Source organism: Pteronotus mesoamericanus, unplaced genomic scaffold, assembly GCF_021234165.1.
Source record: "Pteronotus mesoamericanus isolate MK-2021 breed Mesoamerican mustached bat unplaced genomic scaffold, CSHL_Meso_final contig_82, whole genome shotgun sequence".
NCBI classification, from domain to species: domain Eukaryota; kingdom Metazoa; phylum Chordata; class Mammalia; order Chiroptera; family Mormoopidae; genus Pteronotus; species Pteronotus mesoamericanus.
The window spans coordinates 23,921,448-23,938,735 of record NW_026555265.1 but is presented as its reverse complement, the minus strand read 5'-3'; the positions used below and the strand labels follow the sequence as shown (position 1 = coordinate 23,938,735).

Below are 17,288 nucleotides of genomic sequence, written 5' to 3'. Positions count from 1 at the left end.
GTTTGCATTGAAAAATATGTATCACTCAATATTTTTATATTATCCTTCAATTTACTATTTACTGTTGTGTGTCATTAAGCATGCCCAAGAATAAAATAATAAGTTGCATGAAAATGCATTTCAAAACATAGCAATGCTATTTGATCACTTCATTCTTTGAGTTTGTCTTACTGCTGTTGTGCATTGCATAGTTTCTAAAAATTTACAGCCAAGGAATTAAACTCGCAAGAATTGACATTAATGTTTTTGTGTCAAATCAGAAACTATTTTTGATGAAACAAGCACATCCTAGCTTACATTAGAAGAATAGTTCTGTTTTACAGTTAATTAAAATATGTCTGTCATTTAAACTTTTAATGAAGATAGTCTTCACAATTTTGAATGCATATGTAGCTCATGCATGAAAGTACTGTTTTTACCATGGACACCAGAATTTTAATATGAACTAATAAGAGTAACCAAAAACAACAACAACAACAACAAAAACCACGTTGCCTCCTTAAAGACAAGTTTTATCAGGCATTCATTTTATTTAAAATATAGTTTGACTACCTTCAATAGTAAAATCTGTATTTATTTTCACATTACTGTGTGTTTTTATTTTGTTTTTAAAATAGTGTAGTAATGGCATATTTTTAAAACTAAAATCAAGGAAAGAAAAAAGTTAAATGGATAATTTCTCTTGAAAGTAACATAGTAATAAATTCCACATTGCCATAAAATAGTTTTGAAAAATAATTAAACTATCAGAACTCATTTACAGTGATGAACTTTTAAGTTATCTTATATTCTAGATCACAGAAAGATGGAAATGCCTAAATCTCACATACACCCTCCCTGCACCTCACACTACCACAGATACACATTCATAAAATATACAGCGACACATCACAAGTCTTTGGTACTCCTACATTTGGAAAGAGACCAGAGAGAGCAACTAAATGTTACAATGAATAGTGCTTTCTGTGGTTCAGGACAATAAACTAGGCATAATTTAGCCCTATTTATTTTTAAAAAGGACAAATATATTTGAAATGCTATATAGTCATAACCTAAATTTTTGTAGATTGTAGTGGGCAATAAATACAGTTCAACTTATAAAACATAAAAAAGGGAAGGATTGCACTAGAACATTGTGATAGTCCTGTGCTGGGTAGTTATTTTTACACTGTTACAAGCATAAAATTCTCCTTGCATTTCAGCACCTGTTCTTACTCTACCAGATGTTTATTCCAAGTTCCTTAAAATTTCGTGTCTAAAGTTTTCTGCCTTTGATATAGATTCTCTCTTCTGCAGTTACTCAGCTCCAGAAGTTACTGCAGTCATAATAATATGGTTGGGATGATGAAAGACTCAGATCTGAAAATAACATACTAGTTTAATATATATAACCTTTTGACCTCCTTTACCCATTCAACTTACCCCCAACCCCTGCCAGCCACAAATTTGTTCTCTGTATACTGACCTTGGTTTCCCATTTTGTTTCTAAATATATAAATAGTTTTAAATGCTATCCAAGTGGACAGAGATCTATATGATCCCCTTTTGGAAAAAAAGTTTTTATAACAAAATTCCATCATTTTTTTCCTTCTGTATTGTCCCCAATTGAGCAAGGTAAATATTTTGGACCAATATTTTGTATTCACCAATTTCATATCCAAAGATTCTCCTATGTACTTTTTTTCTTTTTTACCACAATTTAACACGTTTTCAATCGGGATTTATCTTATAATGATTACAATGATTGCCGTAATGTTTTTTTTCCTTATTGTTGGAGATAGATGATAGATAGATATACAATTAATCTTAAAATCAATGATTTCTTACATCAAAAGATATGTGGTAATTTACCAGCTTTGCCATCTTTATGGTCATCTTAGTCACTGGAAGAACCCCTTTCATTGTCACTCATTTTGAAACCTCAGGGATTGTACCTTATAATTTTTCTTAGCTTCATCAGTTGGAGTGAAGCGAAGTGAGCTTAGTGCAGAATGATATAAATGATAGTACTTCTTATATCAAAATCCTTATACTTTGAACAGACACTTTATCAAGTGGCTGAGCAAACACAGCAGCTTCTGAAGTATTTGAAGAGCCATTGAATTTAAGAGTCTTCATGCCTTCACTGTTCTTTAATCTTATTAGTACAGGTCCTCAGAACATGGCTCTTCCTTGGCTCAAATTTAAGGACACAGATCATAAAATAATGCTTAAAACATCTTACCTACTTCAACCTATTGATAGATTTATCAAATACTTAGGAAGCTCTTGAATTTAAAATAAAAAGAAATCATAATAGTTTAAAGTGACAATGAATTGGATAGGGACTTATTTGATCTCCTTTTAAAAATCTCCTTAAAATAATTCTATCACTCTGTTATTCTTTTCCTACTGTATTTTCCCAAGTTGAGCAAAGAAAATTTTTGGTCCAGTATTTTGTCTTCACTCAGTAAAATGACCAAATGAACCTAATGAACAAGAAATGGATGTGGAACACATGCAGTAACTTTCATAGATATACAAACCCCATAGACTTCAGTCCTTCAATCCAAATCTTTTAAATTTCATTAGCTTAATCATTTAGATGACTGTTACTTTTTCTGCTTTTCCTATTTTTGTTGCCATGTTCATTATGGCCTCTTTATTCTTAGATCTCAACCCTAGAGTTAAACAAACTTCATATGAAAACACTTTGTCTGATTCTCAGCATAAAATAGGTGTCCCCTTATAGAGAATAAGGTGATCAGATCTATATTTGACTTATGTGTATATTCCAGCTCTTCTACTTTTGTTTGCCTGAATTGAGCATCCTTGTCCTTACACCTGAATACAGTCAGTTGTACATCCCAAATCTCACTGACACCTGTGTCTCTCCATTTGCACTCTGTGAGTTTAGCCATATTACTATCCATTTACCATTGTTAGACTCCTCACTGGTTTCTCTGACTTAGTATTTCCCTTGTCTATTCTATTCTACCCTGACCTCCAGATTAATTTTCTTAATTGTCATAGTCTTTCTCAAAATTGTCAATATTGTCATACTTAATTATCAAAATAAATTTTAACTAGCTCAGCCTTCAAAACTTTATACACAGAATGTCAATCCTACCTTCCCTCTTGGCTGTATCTCTCATTAAATATTGTTTTCTGCTTCATTTATAGATACTCTTGTGTATGTCTAATTTCTCCTTATAGGCTATAAGTAGCATGTAAACTAAGGCCATGTCTAAGTCATTTTATTAATCATGCACAGTTCCTTCCTCATACCTTGTTTTATTTATTAAGTGAATAAGGGAGTAAAGATAGTTTATTCGACTCTAGTATTAAGAAGTCATGTAATCTGAGTCCTATTGGTGAGTCAAAATTGCCATCCTGAGTGTCAGTTTCAAAGATGTATGCAAACCATTATGAGAAGGCACACCACCTGATGTAGGGTGGTAACTGTGAACCAAATGGCGTGTTGAGACGTCCTGCTAAATGTATTCTTCCTCTTTTGGAATTGAAAACCATAAAAAGAAGCTAGTTTAAATAAGTGTAAATTAGCTCCGAGTTATATTTTCAGAGAGATTTTTAGTGTAATATGGGGGTTCTAACGGGTTTGATGCTGTGTGGGTCCCATGTCCTGTGCGTGTGTACACACACAATATTAAGAGGCAGTGAAGGATGCCGGAGTGGGAGAACAGGGAAAAAATCCAGTTGCTCAACTAACGTATTTAAAAATTTTTGTTTTAAGCAATGTTCCTAAAAGGTGGGGGTTTTCCTGATATTTGAATAATATGAGGTAGTGATTTATATGAATAACTGTAAAGCTCTTTCACGATCATTACTTATAATTATTAGTGTTTTAAATGGTTGGACTTGCTATGGTTTAAGGGTTGCACTTTCTAAGGGAGGTGGTTGTATTCCCTGGGTCATGCAGACAGGAGGCTGGGGAATTCCAAAGTGGCCATGGCAGAATTTTTTCTTTAAATTATAGATCAGAGAAATAGGTCTAAAATGGTGTTTTGAAACTTTCATTAAGGGTTTTATAAGCTTTTCCTTTACCACTACAAATGATATATATTAAGTGAATAGAGTCTAACTATTTTTAAGTATGATGATCCCTTTCAATGTCAAAAAGAAATGGATCCTTATATAAAAATTTTTCTGAAAGAACAATTTCTGTCTTTGATTGAGAAACTATATAGGTACAAACTTATCATAAATTCAGTGACTTTTTAAATTTATATTTTATTAATAAAAAGTGCATGTTATTTGAAATACAGTATCAAATGTGTATGATAACAATGCCTGATGCTCATGTAGCTTCCCAGTCCCTTACAATAACAGAATCACTCATTTGGTGAGGCCCTTATAATAGCCCAGTTACCAGTGTTTTCCATCCCACAGATTGTGACCCACTGCTTTTCATGATACACTTGATTTCTTCAGACACTGTTGTTAACCAGTAATGTTTTGTTTTTGCTTTTTGAAGATTTGTACAAGTGCTTAGTTAACTAGGATGAAGAACAAAAGCTAAATGTTTGTTCTAATAGTTCCTTTCATTCTACAATGTTTCATTTGTTTACTGTGTCTCCAATTAATTATTTCCACTATCCATATTTTACCATTAAATAAATTGGTGTATTCAAATTATTTCTAGCTATATTTAGTGGCTTTAGAATGTGCCTGTGCCCAGTTTTGAATTTCAGTCTCTCTGTCTGTCTGTCTGTCTGTGTGCTTCTTTCTCATTTAAACACGCTAATATGTTGATTATCAGTTTGAATTTGAATCAGAACTGGCTGACAAGAGTCAACTAAAAGGGACCCACCACCCCCAATGAAAGTTCCTGTGAGTCCATTGGGATCTCCTACCCAGATAGGGTTCCCTAGGCATGAAAATGATGGCCGTTGTTTGTTACCTACATGTACTTTTAATGAGATAATTTTTGCTCTGATACAAATAGGCAAACATTTCTGAGATTAAAGATTTTTGTATTCGAAAAAGAATACAAAAAAGGGCTTAAACCTGTCTATATCTCTCCTTAGGCTAAAGAAATTTAAGAGTTCTTAGCATGGATTAACTTGGAAAATATTATGCTAAGTAAAATAAGCCAGTCAGAGAAAGACAAGTACCATATGATTTCATTTGTATGTGGAATATAATGAACAAAATAAACCAACAAAGAATATAGAAACAGACTCATAGATGCAGAGAACAGACTAAGAGCTGTTAGAGGCAGGGTGTTGGGGGACAGGGTGAAAAAGGTGAAGGGATTAACCAAAAACAAAAAAAAAACAAACAAACAAAAACTCAGACACAGACAACAGTATGGTGATTACCAGAGGGAAGAAGGGTAGGGGGAGGTAAAAAGAAGGTAAAAAGTGGGGGAAATGGTGATGGAAGGAGACTTAAGATTGGGTGGTGAACACACAACACAATATACAGGTGATGTATTACAGTATTATACACTTGAAACCTATATAATTTTATTAACCAATGTCACCCCAATAAATTCAACTAAAAAAGAAATGTAAGGTTTTTAAATGTTGGTGTATATTTTCTTACGGAGCTTTGTATCAACATGTCATGTCTACATATTCTGGGCATAATATATTTGAACATAGTAACTATAGCTTTTATTTTGTTGTAAATAGGATAATGCTAACATGCCTAATAACTCAATGAAGAATCAGATGTGAAATTGTAGTAAGATCACATGATTGCACCGTGGATCCTGTGGCTTGAGGGATAGGATTATTGACCTGATCATGTGTGTGAATAGCAGCATGCCGCTGGGAACCCTGCGAGGGGTGAGCCTGCTGGGCCTGCCTTCTTCAGACCGCATGTGGACTCTTGGTTCACTTCTGTGTTCCTCACTTTAATAACCAGGATCTAGAAAACTAGAATGAATTCAGAGATAAGGAAGGAGCAAAGAGCCATATCAAATGAGGATGATCAAAGAGATTATATTCTGAGATAATTCTGAGATTATATTTAATATATAGTTACTAATAATAGATTTAAGACATATGGAGATAACATTAAGTATTTGAATGGTTACTGTATTTTGAATTTATCTCTTATGGATTTTCTGGGTAGAAATAATCCCAAGCAGTCAAATTGCTCTTCGCACTGTAGAATTTCTAACAAACAGAATGGGTTGCATTCAGAGAGATGTGGATTCTTTATTAAAGGTACATTTGGCCCGGGGTAGATGGTCAGGAAATAAGCTGTGACAGAAAGATACAAGGACCCCCTTGGGGAGTGGACTGGATTACCTGCGGAGCCCCTTTTAAACATGAGAATCTCTGTAGTCTTTCAAGATGGAGTATTTAGTGCAACTTTTGATTTCACAGTTTTTAGAATACTCACTTTTAAACTGCTGTCTGAAAATGTGTTTTAGAATGTCTCATTCAACTCTCAAACTAGTCTGATTCCTTAAATACTGTACATTCAAAATTGTGCTAGATTCAGATGCACCAGAATATGGAGGACACCAGAGACTGGACCACAACACCGATTTCTTTTCTGAGGCTTTTGAACATAATGGCCTTCCCCATTCTCTCTTGGTAAGAAATGTTTTTAAGATATTTTCATTGCACTTAAATTTAATCTTTTATTTTTAAAGTAATGTTTTAGTCCAAAGAAATAATTTTTCAATGAGTAAGCAACATGCCAAAATGTGGGGTGAGGTGAATGGGAAATGACGACTTTGCTGAAAAACCAGATGCGGTGTATGGTCCTCAAATAAACTAGGCTTTGGAAAACTTATGGTAAGGGACATTTGGTGGACAATTGAGGAAGCTCAAATTTAATAAGATTAAAAATTATGTCTCAGAAAATAAGAGGAAAGCATTTTTTTATTAATCTTGAACATTTCTGTTTTTAATGCCACAATACACTTCCCTATGTTCCTGCTCCTCTATAATATTTTACATGAAGCAGATTTCTACATTATTTACTGTCCAATGAAATTTGATTGTAAACACCTTAAAAGAATCAATAAAACATATTTTTTCTTTTATGTAGTCATTCTAGCTATAAAATTTTCTGAGATCCTCATATTACTGAGGAAAGCATTAAATTATATAACTAGTTTTTACTTTGTGTTTTCAATGCAAATGAAAGAATATTGCTTTAAAGTACTAGATTATGTTATTTTTTTTAAAGTTAGAATTTAGAAATTCTTCAAATTTGAAAGAATTCTTCATTTGTTTCATGGCCAGGTAAGAAGCTGAAGTCCACACCTACATCCTTTATGTTTTTCCTTGTCCTGAGTAGTCGTATCCCTGCTTCTCTGTCTCTCATCTTCTGCCTCTTCTATTCTTGTCTCAGGCTTGCATTTTTTTTTCCAACATAGGAGGCCTTGGATTAAGATTTGTGTCACTTTCATGAGGCCTGGATAAAGCTAACAAATCTATCGATAGCTTTATTATAGCTCTTAAATTCTTTCATTGTTTTCAAAAGTCTAGGTGTAAGTCAAGCAGGGGAATCTGTGTGGGACCCCCAGCTTCCTCACTTTTCTACTGCATTCCCATGTCTTAGAGTGGTGCCAGCACCTCACTCTGTAAACCTCCATATTGTATGCAGAATGGATGTCTCAAAGATAGTGGCATAAAATAAATGAAAAATGCAAGATTAAGTTGTTGATTATAGGCTCCAAGGAAAGTGCAATGACCACAGGAGACTTAGGTGTTACTCTAAGTGTATGTGGTATGTGTGCATATGGGTGATACTCGTGATATTGATATCTTTTTTTTTTTTTTAAAGAGATGCTATTTACTTAATTTTACTTAATTTTAGAGAGAGGGGAAGGGAAGGAGAAAGAAGGGGAAAGAAATATCAATGTGTGGTTGCCTCTCACACGTCCCCACCGGGGACCTGGCCTGCAACCCAGGCATGTGCCCCAACTGGGAATTGAATTGACGACCTTTTGGTTCTCAGGCCAGTGCTCAGTCCACTGAGCCACACCAACTGGGCATTGATATATCTTTTTTTTAAATCATGTTTATGCTATGACAGTTGTCTCAATTTTCCCCCCTTTGCCCTCCTCCACCCATCCCACCCCGCCCTCCTCTCCCACAGTCAATTCCTACCCTGTTGTCCATGTCCATGGGTCATTCATATATGTTCTTTGTCTAGTCCCTTCCCCTTCTTTCCACCATTGTCCTCCTTCCCCATCCCCTCTGGTCATTTCCAGTCTGCTCCATGTTTCCTTGCCTGTGGTTTATTTTGTTTGTTAGTTTCTTTTGTTAAATAGATTCCACTTAGAGGTGAGATTATATAGTATTTGTCTTTCACAGACTGGCTTATTTCACTTAGCATAATATTCTCCACTTCCATCCATGTTGTCACAAGGTTGGAGTTCTTTCTTTTTTTTTTAATGAAGATTAATTTTATTTATTTATTTTTTTAAATATCAAGATCCATTATAAAATATTAAATATTTTAAATCCATTATAAAGTCTCAGCAATCATGACACCTGCACAGAAATAATCAAGTAGATCAATGAAATATAATGAGCATTCTAGAGACAAATGTATATGTCTTTCTAACAATGTAACATATGATGAAATGAATATTTCAAATCAATGGGGAAAATAAGGCTTATTCAACATATAAGGTGCACGGATCATTATTACTTGAAATAAAACAAATATAGAGCCCTATTTCACACATTATACAAGAAATATTCAGGTGAGTTAAAAATCAATATGTAAAATCTAAGGCATTTTAGGAGAAAATACAAAATAATATTTTTCTCACCCTAATGTAACAAATTCAGACCCAGAAACTATAAGGTAAAATATTGACAATATGACTATATTGAACATTTAAGATTATGCAGTAATATTCATGTAAAAAAAAGTTGAAGAACAAATAATAGAATAGGAAAGTATTTGCAATTCATCTAAAAAAGCGTTAATAGTTTTTGTTTGTTTGTTTTTTTAGGGAAATAAATCTACAAACATTTAATCAAAAAATGGATAAAGAATACCAGAAAGTCATTTAAAGCTTTTTAAAAATAATATGCAAGAAATATACAAAAACAGGTTTAGTTTCAACAAGTAATCAGGTAACAATTAAGATAACACATTGTTACAATGAGATTAATAAGTATTAAAATATTGGTAATATCAACTATTGGTGACTGTGAAAGGAACTGGGTATTCATAGACTCTTCATCTTCATCTTCTTAAAGCAGTCCCTTTAGCATATCTTGCAGTGCTGGTTTGGTGGAAGTGTATTCTTTTAGCCTTCTTTTGTCTGGAAACTCCTTATTTTGCCTTCCATTTTAATTGAGAGCCTTGCTGGGCAGAGCTGTCTTGGTTGCAGTCCTTTGCTTTTCATTACTTGGAATATTTCTTGCCAATCCTTTCTGGCTTGTATTGTTTCTGTTGAGAAGTCAGCTGCTAGCAATATCAGGGCTCCCTTAGATGATACTACCTGTTTCTCCCTTACTGCCTTTAGGATTCTCTGTTTGTCTTTGCTATTTGCCATTTTAATGATGCTATGTCTTGGAGTGGGCCTCATTGGGTTCCTCTTGAATGGGACCCTCTGTGCTTCCTAGACTTGTGTGGCTTTTTCTTGCCTCAAATTAGGGAAGTTTTCCATCATTCCTTTTTCAAACAGGTCCTCTATCCCTTCCTCATCCCCTTCTCCTTCTGATATCCCTGTAATACTGATATTATTACATTTCAGGTTGTCCTGCATTTCCCTCAGCACCTCTTCATTCTTTTTTAGTTTTTTTTCATTTTCTTGCTCTTTCTGGGAGCTTTTTTATACCTTATTCTCCAGCTTGCTGATTCGATCCTGTGCTTCAGATAGCCTGCTTTTGATTCCTTCTATTGTGTTCTTCAATTCAAAAATTCTATTCTTCATTTCCTCTTGGGTCTTATTGATAGTTTCTATGTCCTTTTTCATGCTGATATAATTTGCAGTAAGTTCCTCATAGTTTCCCTGTAGTTTTTGGAAATTCTCTCTGAGCTCACTGAGCTCAGTGAGCTTCCTTAGAACCGTTGTTTGGAACTCAATATATGATAGCTTACTTGCCTCTATTCCATTTAGTTCTCTCTGTGGGGATTCCTCCTCTCCCTTCTTGTGGGGAGGGAGGTGTTTCTTTGTCTTCCCATCATTTATGAGACTCTTCTTTTTTTGCTTCTGCTTCTTAAATTGATCTCTCTTGATTTCCTGACTTTGTGGTATGAACTTCTGTGGTAGGAGACCTCTGTTTTTGTTTTTGTTTTTCTTTCTGGATCTGACTCTGATGATGTCAGATGTTGACCCTGTCTGACCTTAAGCAGTCTGTTTGAGACTTCCAGGAATCTACTGTCTGTGGCTCTCTCCTTCAGTTGTTAATCTAGTCACTCTATACTCAGTAGTCAGGTTTAGACACCACAAGGCGGGTGGTCAGAGGAGTTGTCTGCCTGAGCCAGGTGGCTGCTGCTATATGAGGTAGGAGTCAGCACTGGGATCCCACTGGCTACTTTCTCCATTCTCTCCCAAAAGCCTCTGCCTCTAGTCTCTCCTCAAGTGCCTCTAGACCACTCTGTGCCCCCTTTAGACAGGTATCTACTATCTGTGGCTGCCACTCTGTACTCAGCTGTCAGGTTTTAGCACTATCAGGCCTAGGCAGAGCCTCCTGGGGGTGGGGCTATTGGGTCCTCTCATGCTCTGGGGAGTGGTCTGCCTGAGCAAGGTGGCTGCAGCCGTATGGAGGGTGAGTCAGCACTGGGATCTTGCCAGCTACTCTCTCAGTTCTCCCCCCAAAGCCTCTGTCCCTAGTCTCTCCTCAGGCGCCTCCAACCCACTCTGCCCCCGCCTTTGCCAGAGACCAGGGTAAGTGGCTGCAAACAAAAATGTATGCATTGGCCCTTTAAACGGCTCGTTGAGTGTCCAGCCACCTGTCTCTGGCAGAGAGCAACCCTGCCGCTTTTCGCAGCTCGCTGTTTCCCCTGTACTTTTTGGGCTCTGGGGCCATAGGCTGGAGATCCCCACTTATAGTTTAGATCCCGCTCTTCTCAGGGGGATCCACCCGGCTGTTTAAATATCCTTCTGATGCTGCTGCCCGTGGGTGCCCAGTCCACCTTTTTGAGTCTCTACAACACTCCTTACCAGTTAGGTTGTGCTAAAGCTGATTCTTCTGTCTGTCCCAGATTAAAAGGCCCCTCTCTCGCTATTGTTCAGTTGTTTGTTCCATGTAAGTTCTCCACAATTTAGTTGTAATTCCAGATTGGTCCTGGGAGGAGGTCAGTGTGACTTCCTCTCACTCCTCCACCACCTTGATTCCCCCAATATATCTTTAGATATAAATCTATGTACCTAGTCGTTTTTAAGAGAGAGGGCCCGAAAGTGCTATCAGAATCTTCAAAGAATGATTGCTATAGTTTGTCAAAATGTTCAGTTTTACCATGTAAAGTAAGATTGACAACAATAGTTTCTGAAATGAATAAAAAAAATTATATTAAAGCTCTGAAATAATCAACAAGTTAGAGACCCCCTGAAAGATTGAGGAAGATGATTCATCTTGTAAAGAGGCATCACAGAGAAACAGCAACTGATTGTGATAAAGCTGAACTTGAACCAGTTAAACCAGACAGAAAGGAGAAACATTCAGACAGCAAAATTTTATGTAGTAAAATTCTTATTCTAGTGAAAACACCAGAAAATGTCATGTCAGAGTACCTAGGATCAAGTTCCACCCCACCTCTGTTTGCCATTTACTAGCTATGAGAACCGGGTATTCTAACCTTTTTGGGCCTCAGTTTTCCTTATTTGCATATTGAAGGTTAGTAGTAGTATTCTCCCTGTAGTAAGAGACTCTTAGGAAGCATAAATTCATTAGTACAACCAAGCTTTTTGGAAACTGCAAAATGCTATTGCACGTGTATTTTAAAGGTATTGTTATCATGACTATTCAATCATTTTTAGGTATTTTAAGCAAGTTAGTATAACTAGATGCTTTGAAGACATGCAATTAAGAAGACCTCTCAACTTTGGGGAAAGTATAATCGTAAGTGAGGGCTCACAGCCTTTGGGGTTGGGCACAAACTATCTTGGCATCCTTTCATTTTTGTAAGAGCAAACATATTCTGTCATAATTAAAACAAGCCAACTAACCAGTGACAGGAGCAGCCAGGAGATTACTTTTCAAGCACTAATTGCATTGATCTTGCAAGTATAAAATGTGCATTTCTAAATTAGCAGGTGGAATGGAGAGTACACATAAATCTCGATAATAGGCGAACACCTGAGAAATAGAATAGAGAGAGTTTAACGACTGCTTCACTGACGGTAATAGAATTTTGATCCAACATGGTCAGAAAGGTAAAGATGAGCTGTATCTTCCCAGCAGCAGCAATGTCCTGTTTTCAGCAACTACAGGTGCTTCAGGAATTACTCATTTCAATAAGTCTTTAGGCTCCAGATGAAGTGATCACTGGTTTTATGGTAAGAATAAGGGAGCCCAAATAGGTTAGAATATCCATTAAAACAGATGCCTTCTTGCCAGACTTACCTTTGAAGAGCCAGAGAAAATAATGCATTAAAAAACATAAGAATGCCTCATTATAATGAAACTCTTTATTCAACTTATTCGTATGTGCTGGGATGCAATCACGTTTTTGAACATGACCAGAAGTGCTTATAGGTCTCAGTTCATCACCAGTTGAGAGATCACTTCTGCCTCCCACAGGCTTAGAATAATTGGGGAAAGGGGGACAAAAAGTGTAACTTTTTCCTTTTTCATCAAAGTTCTGTCCAACAGAAATAGTGCACAATATTGGCTAAAGCTTAATTTTTAAGGTCAATAATCCAAGGGATCTGCTGAATAAGTGTCAAATCTATTTTCAAAGAGCAGCCAACAGAGCCCAAAGAAATCTTAAAATAGCCGTCCGTGCTGCATCACCAGCACGCCCTGCCCGTGTGGGCTGCGGCGGCGGAGAACGGCAGGTGCCGGCCGTTGCGACGTGTTTGCTAAGGTCAGAGCATCTCCCAAATGCCAAGAAGCAACAGGGCAGAACTTCTCCAATCTGCTCTACTGGCCGTTATTGGAAAGTCCATTTTAGCATAATCATTTCTTTATATATTGGTTCTTGAAAGAGGAACTTGTATGTTAACCTCTATCTTAATCAGTGCACGAGAGGATGGGGTCGTGGGGCGCGGGGGGCGGGGGGTGGAGGTGGGCTTTCTTTCTCTTCTCTGGTTCGTAAATTCAAATCTCATGGTACAAATGGGAGAACAGAGATCATTGAACCTGAAATGAAATGAATTGAATTATATTCCTTTACAGTAACTCCAACAGCCTCAATGGTGAAAAGTGAATACAGCAATAGTTTTAGCATTTATTATTTTGCCAGTTGAGCTCCTTATCATCAGAAGTAAACCTGTTGTACAGTAGTCCTCCCTTAACCAGAGGCGACAGGTTCCAAGACCCGCAGTGGACACCTGAAGCCACAGATAGTACTGAACACCATATACTGTGTTGTTTCCTATACATGCATACCTATCATTAGTTTAATTTATGAATTAGATTCAGTAAGAACAATTATTTATAATAAAATAGAACAGTTATAATAATATACTTTAATAAAAAAAACTATATGAATATGGTCTCTCTCAAAATATCTTACTGTACTGCACTCACCTTTACACTAAAAGGAAGCATTTTCCTGCTCTTTGGCCCCTCCTGATTGCCAGCATCACTGCACTTGCGCTCCGGGCCACCATTAGGTAAAATAAGGGTTACTGGGATGCAAGCACCGTGATACAGTAACTGTCCTGTGGTAACCAAGAGAGCTAAGTGACTGCCGGGTGGGCTGTGTATACAGCGTGCAGATGCTTGACAGAGGGGTGATTCACACCCGAGCGAGATGCAGACGGAGGGTAGGAGGTGCCGTGGTGCTACTCAGCATGGCCTTCAATCTAAAACTTATCAATTGTTTACTTCTAGAATTTTCTATTTAATACTTTCCGGCCACGGTTGACTGCTGGTAACCAAAACTGCAGAAAGCGAAACCATGGATAAGGGGGCAACTGCTGTATTCCCATTCTAAATGCAGGGGATTAAAAGGAGACGTGCCCTTTGTATTCCGGGGTTGGCCTAGGTACACCTTTTTTGTTAAGTATTGAAAATACAACTTAGCAGTTGGGAAATGTCTTTTACTCTGTCCAAAATTATGAAAATGCTTAGTTTATTTTTCAGGAAAAAAAGTCAAACTTCTTAAAGCTGACTCTTTTTAATATTTCTAACTTAGATAAGAGACTGTGTAATTCTATTCAGAAATAGTTATTGCATCACTTTTCTGTTAACCCTAATACAAAATAGTGCTTTAGAATAAGATTTTTTTCTTAGAGCATATTTTATGAACTTAAAGCAGGTTCATGAAAATTAAAATTATATGTGCCATTCATATTTTTCAAAATTATTTGTAATTTTTTATAACAAATGTAAGTATGTAGACTGTTAAGGACCTAATGACCTTTTTGTCGAGTGACGTCCTCACCATTCAGTTATGTGCTATTAATAAACTTAATAATTTCTAAGAAAATGTTAAAATTAACCTTTAAGTATATTTTACTTATTTTTAAATAGTCTGTTTTCAAATTTGTCACACCTGTTTTCAAAAATTGTGTAAATAACTTTAGCAACTCAAGTATGATTCTAAAAGACAATGCTTTTCCTGGATGACACTGTACAGTAGATTATTATGTGACCAGTTATGTTTTTTAGCCTTACTAATAGGTGGCGTAGTGATTCAGTCATTAAAGCAGTCAAAATAACCAGGTGGATTAGTATGCATTTTGATGTTCTTAATAAATGAGTTGGATTATAATGTGGCATTCTGATTTCCTGTGAAGAGTGGACTATAAATATAGACAGACAAAATGAAATTCATGGCCATATATTACATTGTCTCACGTGTTCTTAATGTGATCCTAACTACAAAATGCTTAGGACTTAGTGGCTAATAAATGGGCTTAGTAAATTTGTATATCAGGATATAGTATCTCCGCTGCACACTAAATGCTTTTTATATACATGTACTTAGATATAAACAGTCATATTTAAATATACCTCAACATTTATGTTTAAATCTTAAATTGTGTTCGTATTTTTTCCATCAAAACTATTTTCAGAATTAAAATTACAAAATGAGAGTTGTGGAGCCAATACTTAGAACTAAATTATAGAGCCCCCAAGTTGTTCATGGGTATAGTTGTCTCATCACAAGGGTCAGCTCTGGTTATCTACGTTCTTTAGCATAATTGGTAGTCATTTCCTAACCACGAAGAACACTGATTTACATATTCAGAATCCTGATAAAGAAAACTCAAAACTCCATATATAGCCACAGTTAAGAAAAATCAACTTGCTTCGGGAAATTCTTTCAAGTGCCTATGCTGCAAGGGCTCTGGAGCAACATAAATACATCCTAGTAATTAATGCTGCATGAAAAAAATGCTCTAATTGTACCATATTCCCGTTAATGATATTATACAATTATCAAATGAAGGTGTTTGAGCAGATAGTAGTAAGAAGTCTTTAGGTGTAACTGGAATCAACATCATAAAGCTCCTTACATGAAATGACTGACATCATTTAATAAGAGTTCTCGGAGCATTTTTCTTAACCATTAAATGCAAAAATCAGAAAAACTCGATGCATGTATTGCAAATCTTGAACTTAGGTCATCCCTTGGTTTTACTTTTAAATTTGGGCTAGTTAAAATACCAAATGATCACAGAGTAAGATTGTTTCTAAATTATCAGTTTATAGTTATTTAATATTATTAAAGAAATCAGTATAAGGTTATAAATCAAACAAAACTGCATATGATCCAAACAGGAGTTTGGCATGACTTGTCCTGATACATCACTGTGCCACTGAGCAGGGACTTGTTAGTATTTGTCCTGGACCTGACTTAAGTGTTTCATTGCATCTTTCTCAGAATCCTTTTGTCTGCATATTGGAGCATATGATATTAGAGAAGTGTTTTTAATGTAAAAGGAACTATAATTCTTTTGTTCAGCTCTAATGCTATAGAGAAATTCAGGTTGGTCTTTAGTTTTAGAAAGCTCATAACAAAACAATTCAGAACCATTCTGATTATTCCCTGCTGTCCCACTACCTAGTAATGTACCTACTTACTATGATTTCTACAGAGTAAACATAGAACAGGGTAAGTACATGGCAAATTCCTTTGGAAGGACACTGTCTTTTGATTTATGCCTTTTTCGGTAAGACTTGGGAGGGAACTGGTTAAATAGGACTATTCGTTTCTTTTATTTCTCCTCCTTTACTTTGCTCTGTGTTGCTTTAATCCATAGCTTGATTATGGAACTGTGCCACTCTTTGAACTGGATCTGTCTGGATCATTGATAGGAGTCTTCCTGTGCTTATGGGTACCTCAGCTTCCTTTCCTCACTTAAAGAAAATATTAAATAGAAGGAATTGCATTAGTAATTAAGTTGTGATATAGTTTAAAAGCTATACGGCATTAAAAACCATGTATCAATTATAGGGAAACAGATTGTGGCATTGAAATACATGCTTTCTCCTCACTTAATGACTGCAAGGCTATAATGTTTATCTTTTGGAAGTACTGGTTGCAAATCAGACTGAGACATCGAGGTCCCCAGTGTCTTTGCAAATATGAAATTTTTCTCAGCTGATGATGATCATTTCCTAAATAATGTTATTTTTAATTGACTATGAGAAAGACTATTCTCTAGTTATTAAATTCATATTATAAATTTTTCAAAATGCCATCATTTTAAAACCACTTTCATCTTTAATGATCAAAACTAACCAACTATATTGGTTTATTTTATTCTTTAAATGAGTTTTAAGTGTTCTTTTTTTATTTAATCTTTATTGTATTTTTCCATTACCATTTAAGTGTTCTGTATTACAGAATCCTTAAGAGAAAACATTGTGTTCATTTGCAGATTTGCAACGTGAGACAATACAGTTGTCTCTTTGAGTGCACATACTGATTTCACTATTGTTTATTCCTTTATTTATTATTTATTCTTTGTTCATTCATCTTTGGCACCTACTTTGTCACTTGACACCTACTAAGAGATATGTGAAGACATGTGGCCTCCACTCTTGTAAAGCTCAGAGTCTAGTGGGATTGATCATAAACTTAAAAAAAAAATCACAAATTATGTTAAGTGTTTAGAAAGAAACAAAAATGGTGCTGTGATAGAAAATGAAATGGGAAAATCTATCATCTCTGATATTATCAAGAAACCTCTCTCCATGGATCTCGGGTATTTCAAGATCCAGGAGATAAGGACA

At 35.7% G+C, this 17,288-nt stretch overlaps 1 protein-coding gene across 1 annotated transcript in view; it reads left to right on the top strand.

Moving 5' to 3' along the window:
• GBE1 (1,4-alpha-glucan branching enzyme 1) overlaps positions 1–17,288 on the top strand; it is a 272,242-nt gene that overhangs the window by 252,310 nt on the left and 2,644 nt on the right. The window contains exon 15 of the mRNA XM_054585232.1: positions 6,436–6,551. Coding sequence (XP_054441207.1) covers positions 6,436–6,551 — 116 coding nt within the window. The remainder of the gene's footprint in view (positions 1–6,435; positions 6,552–17,288) is intronic.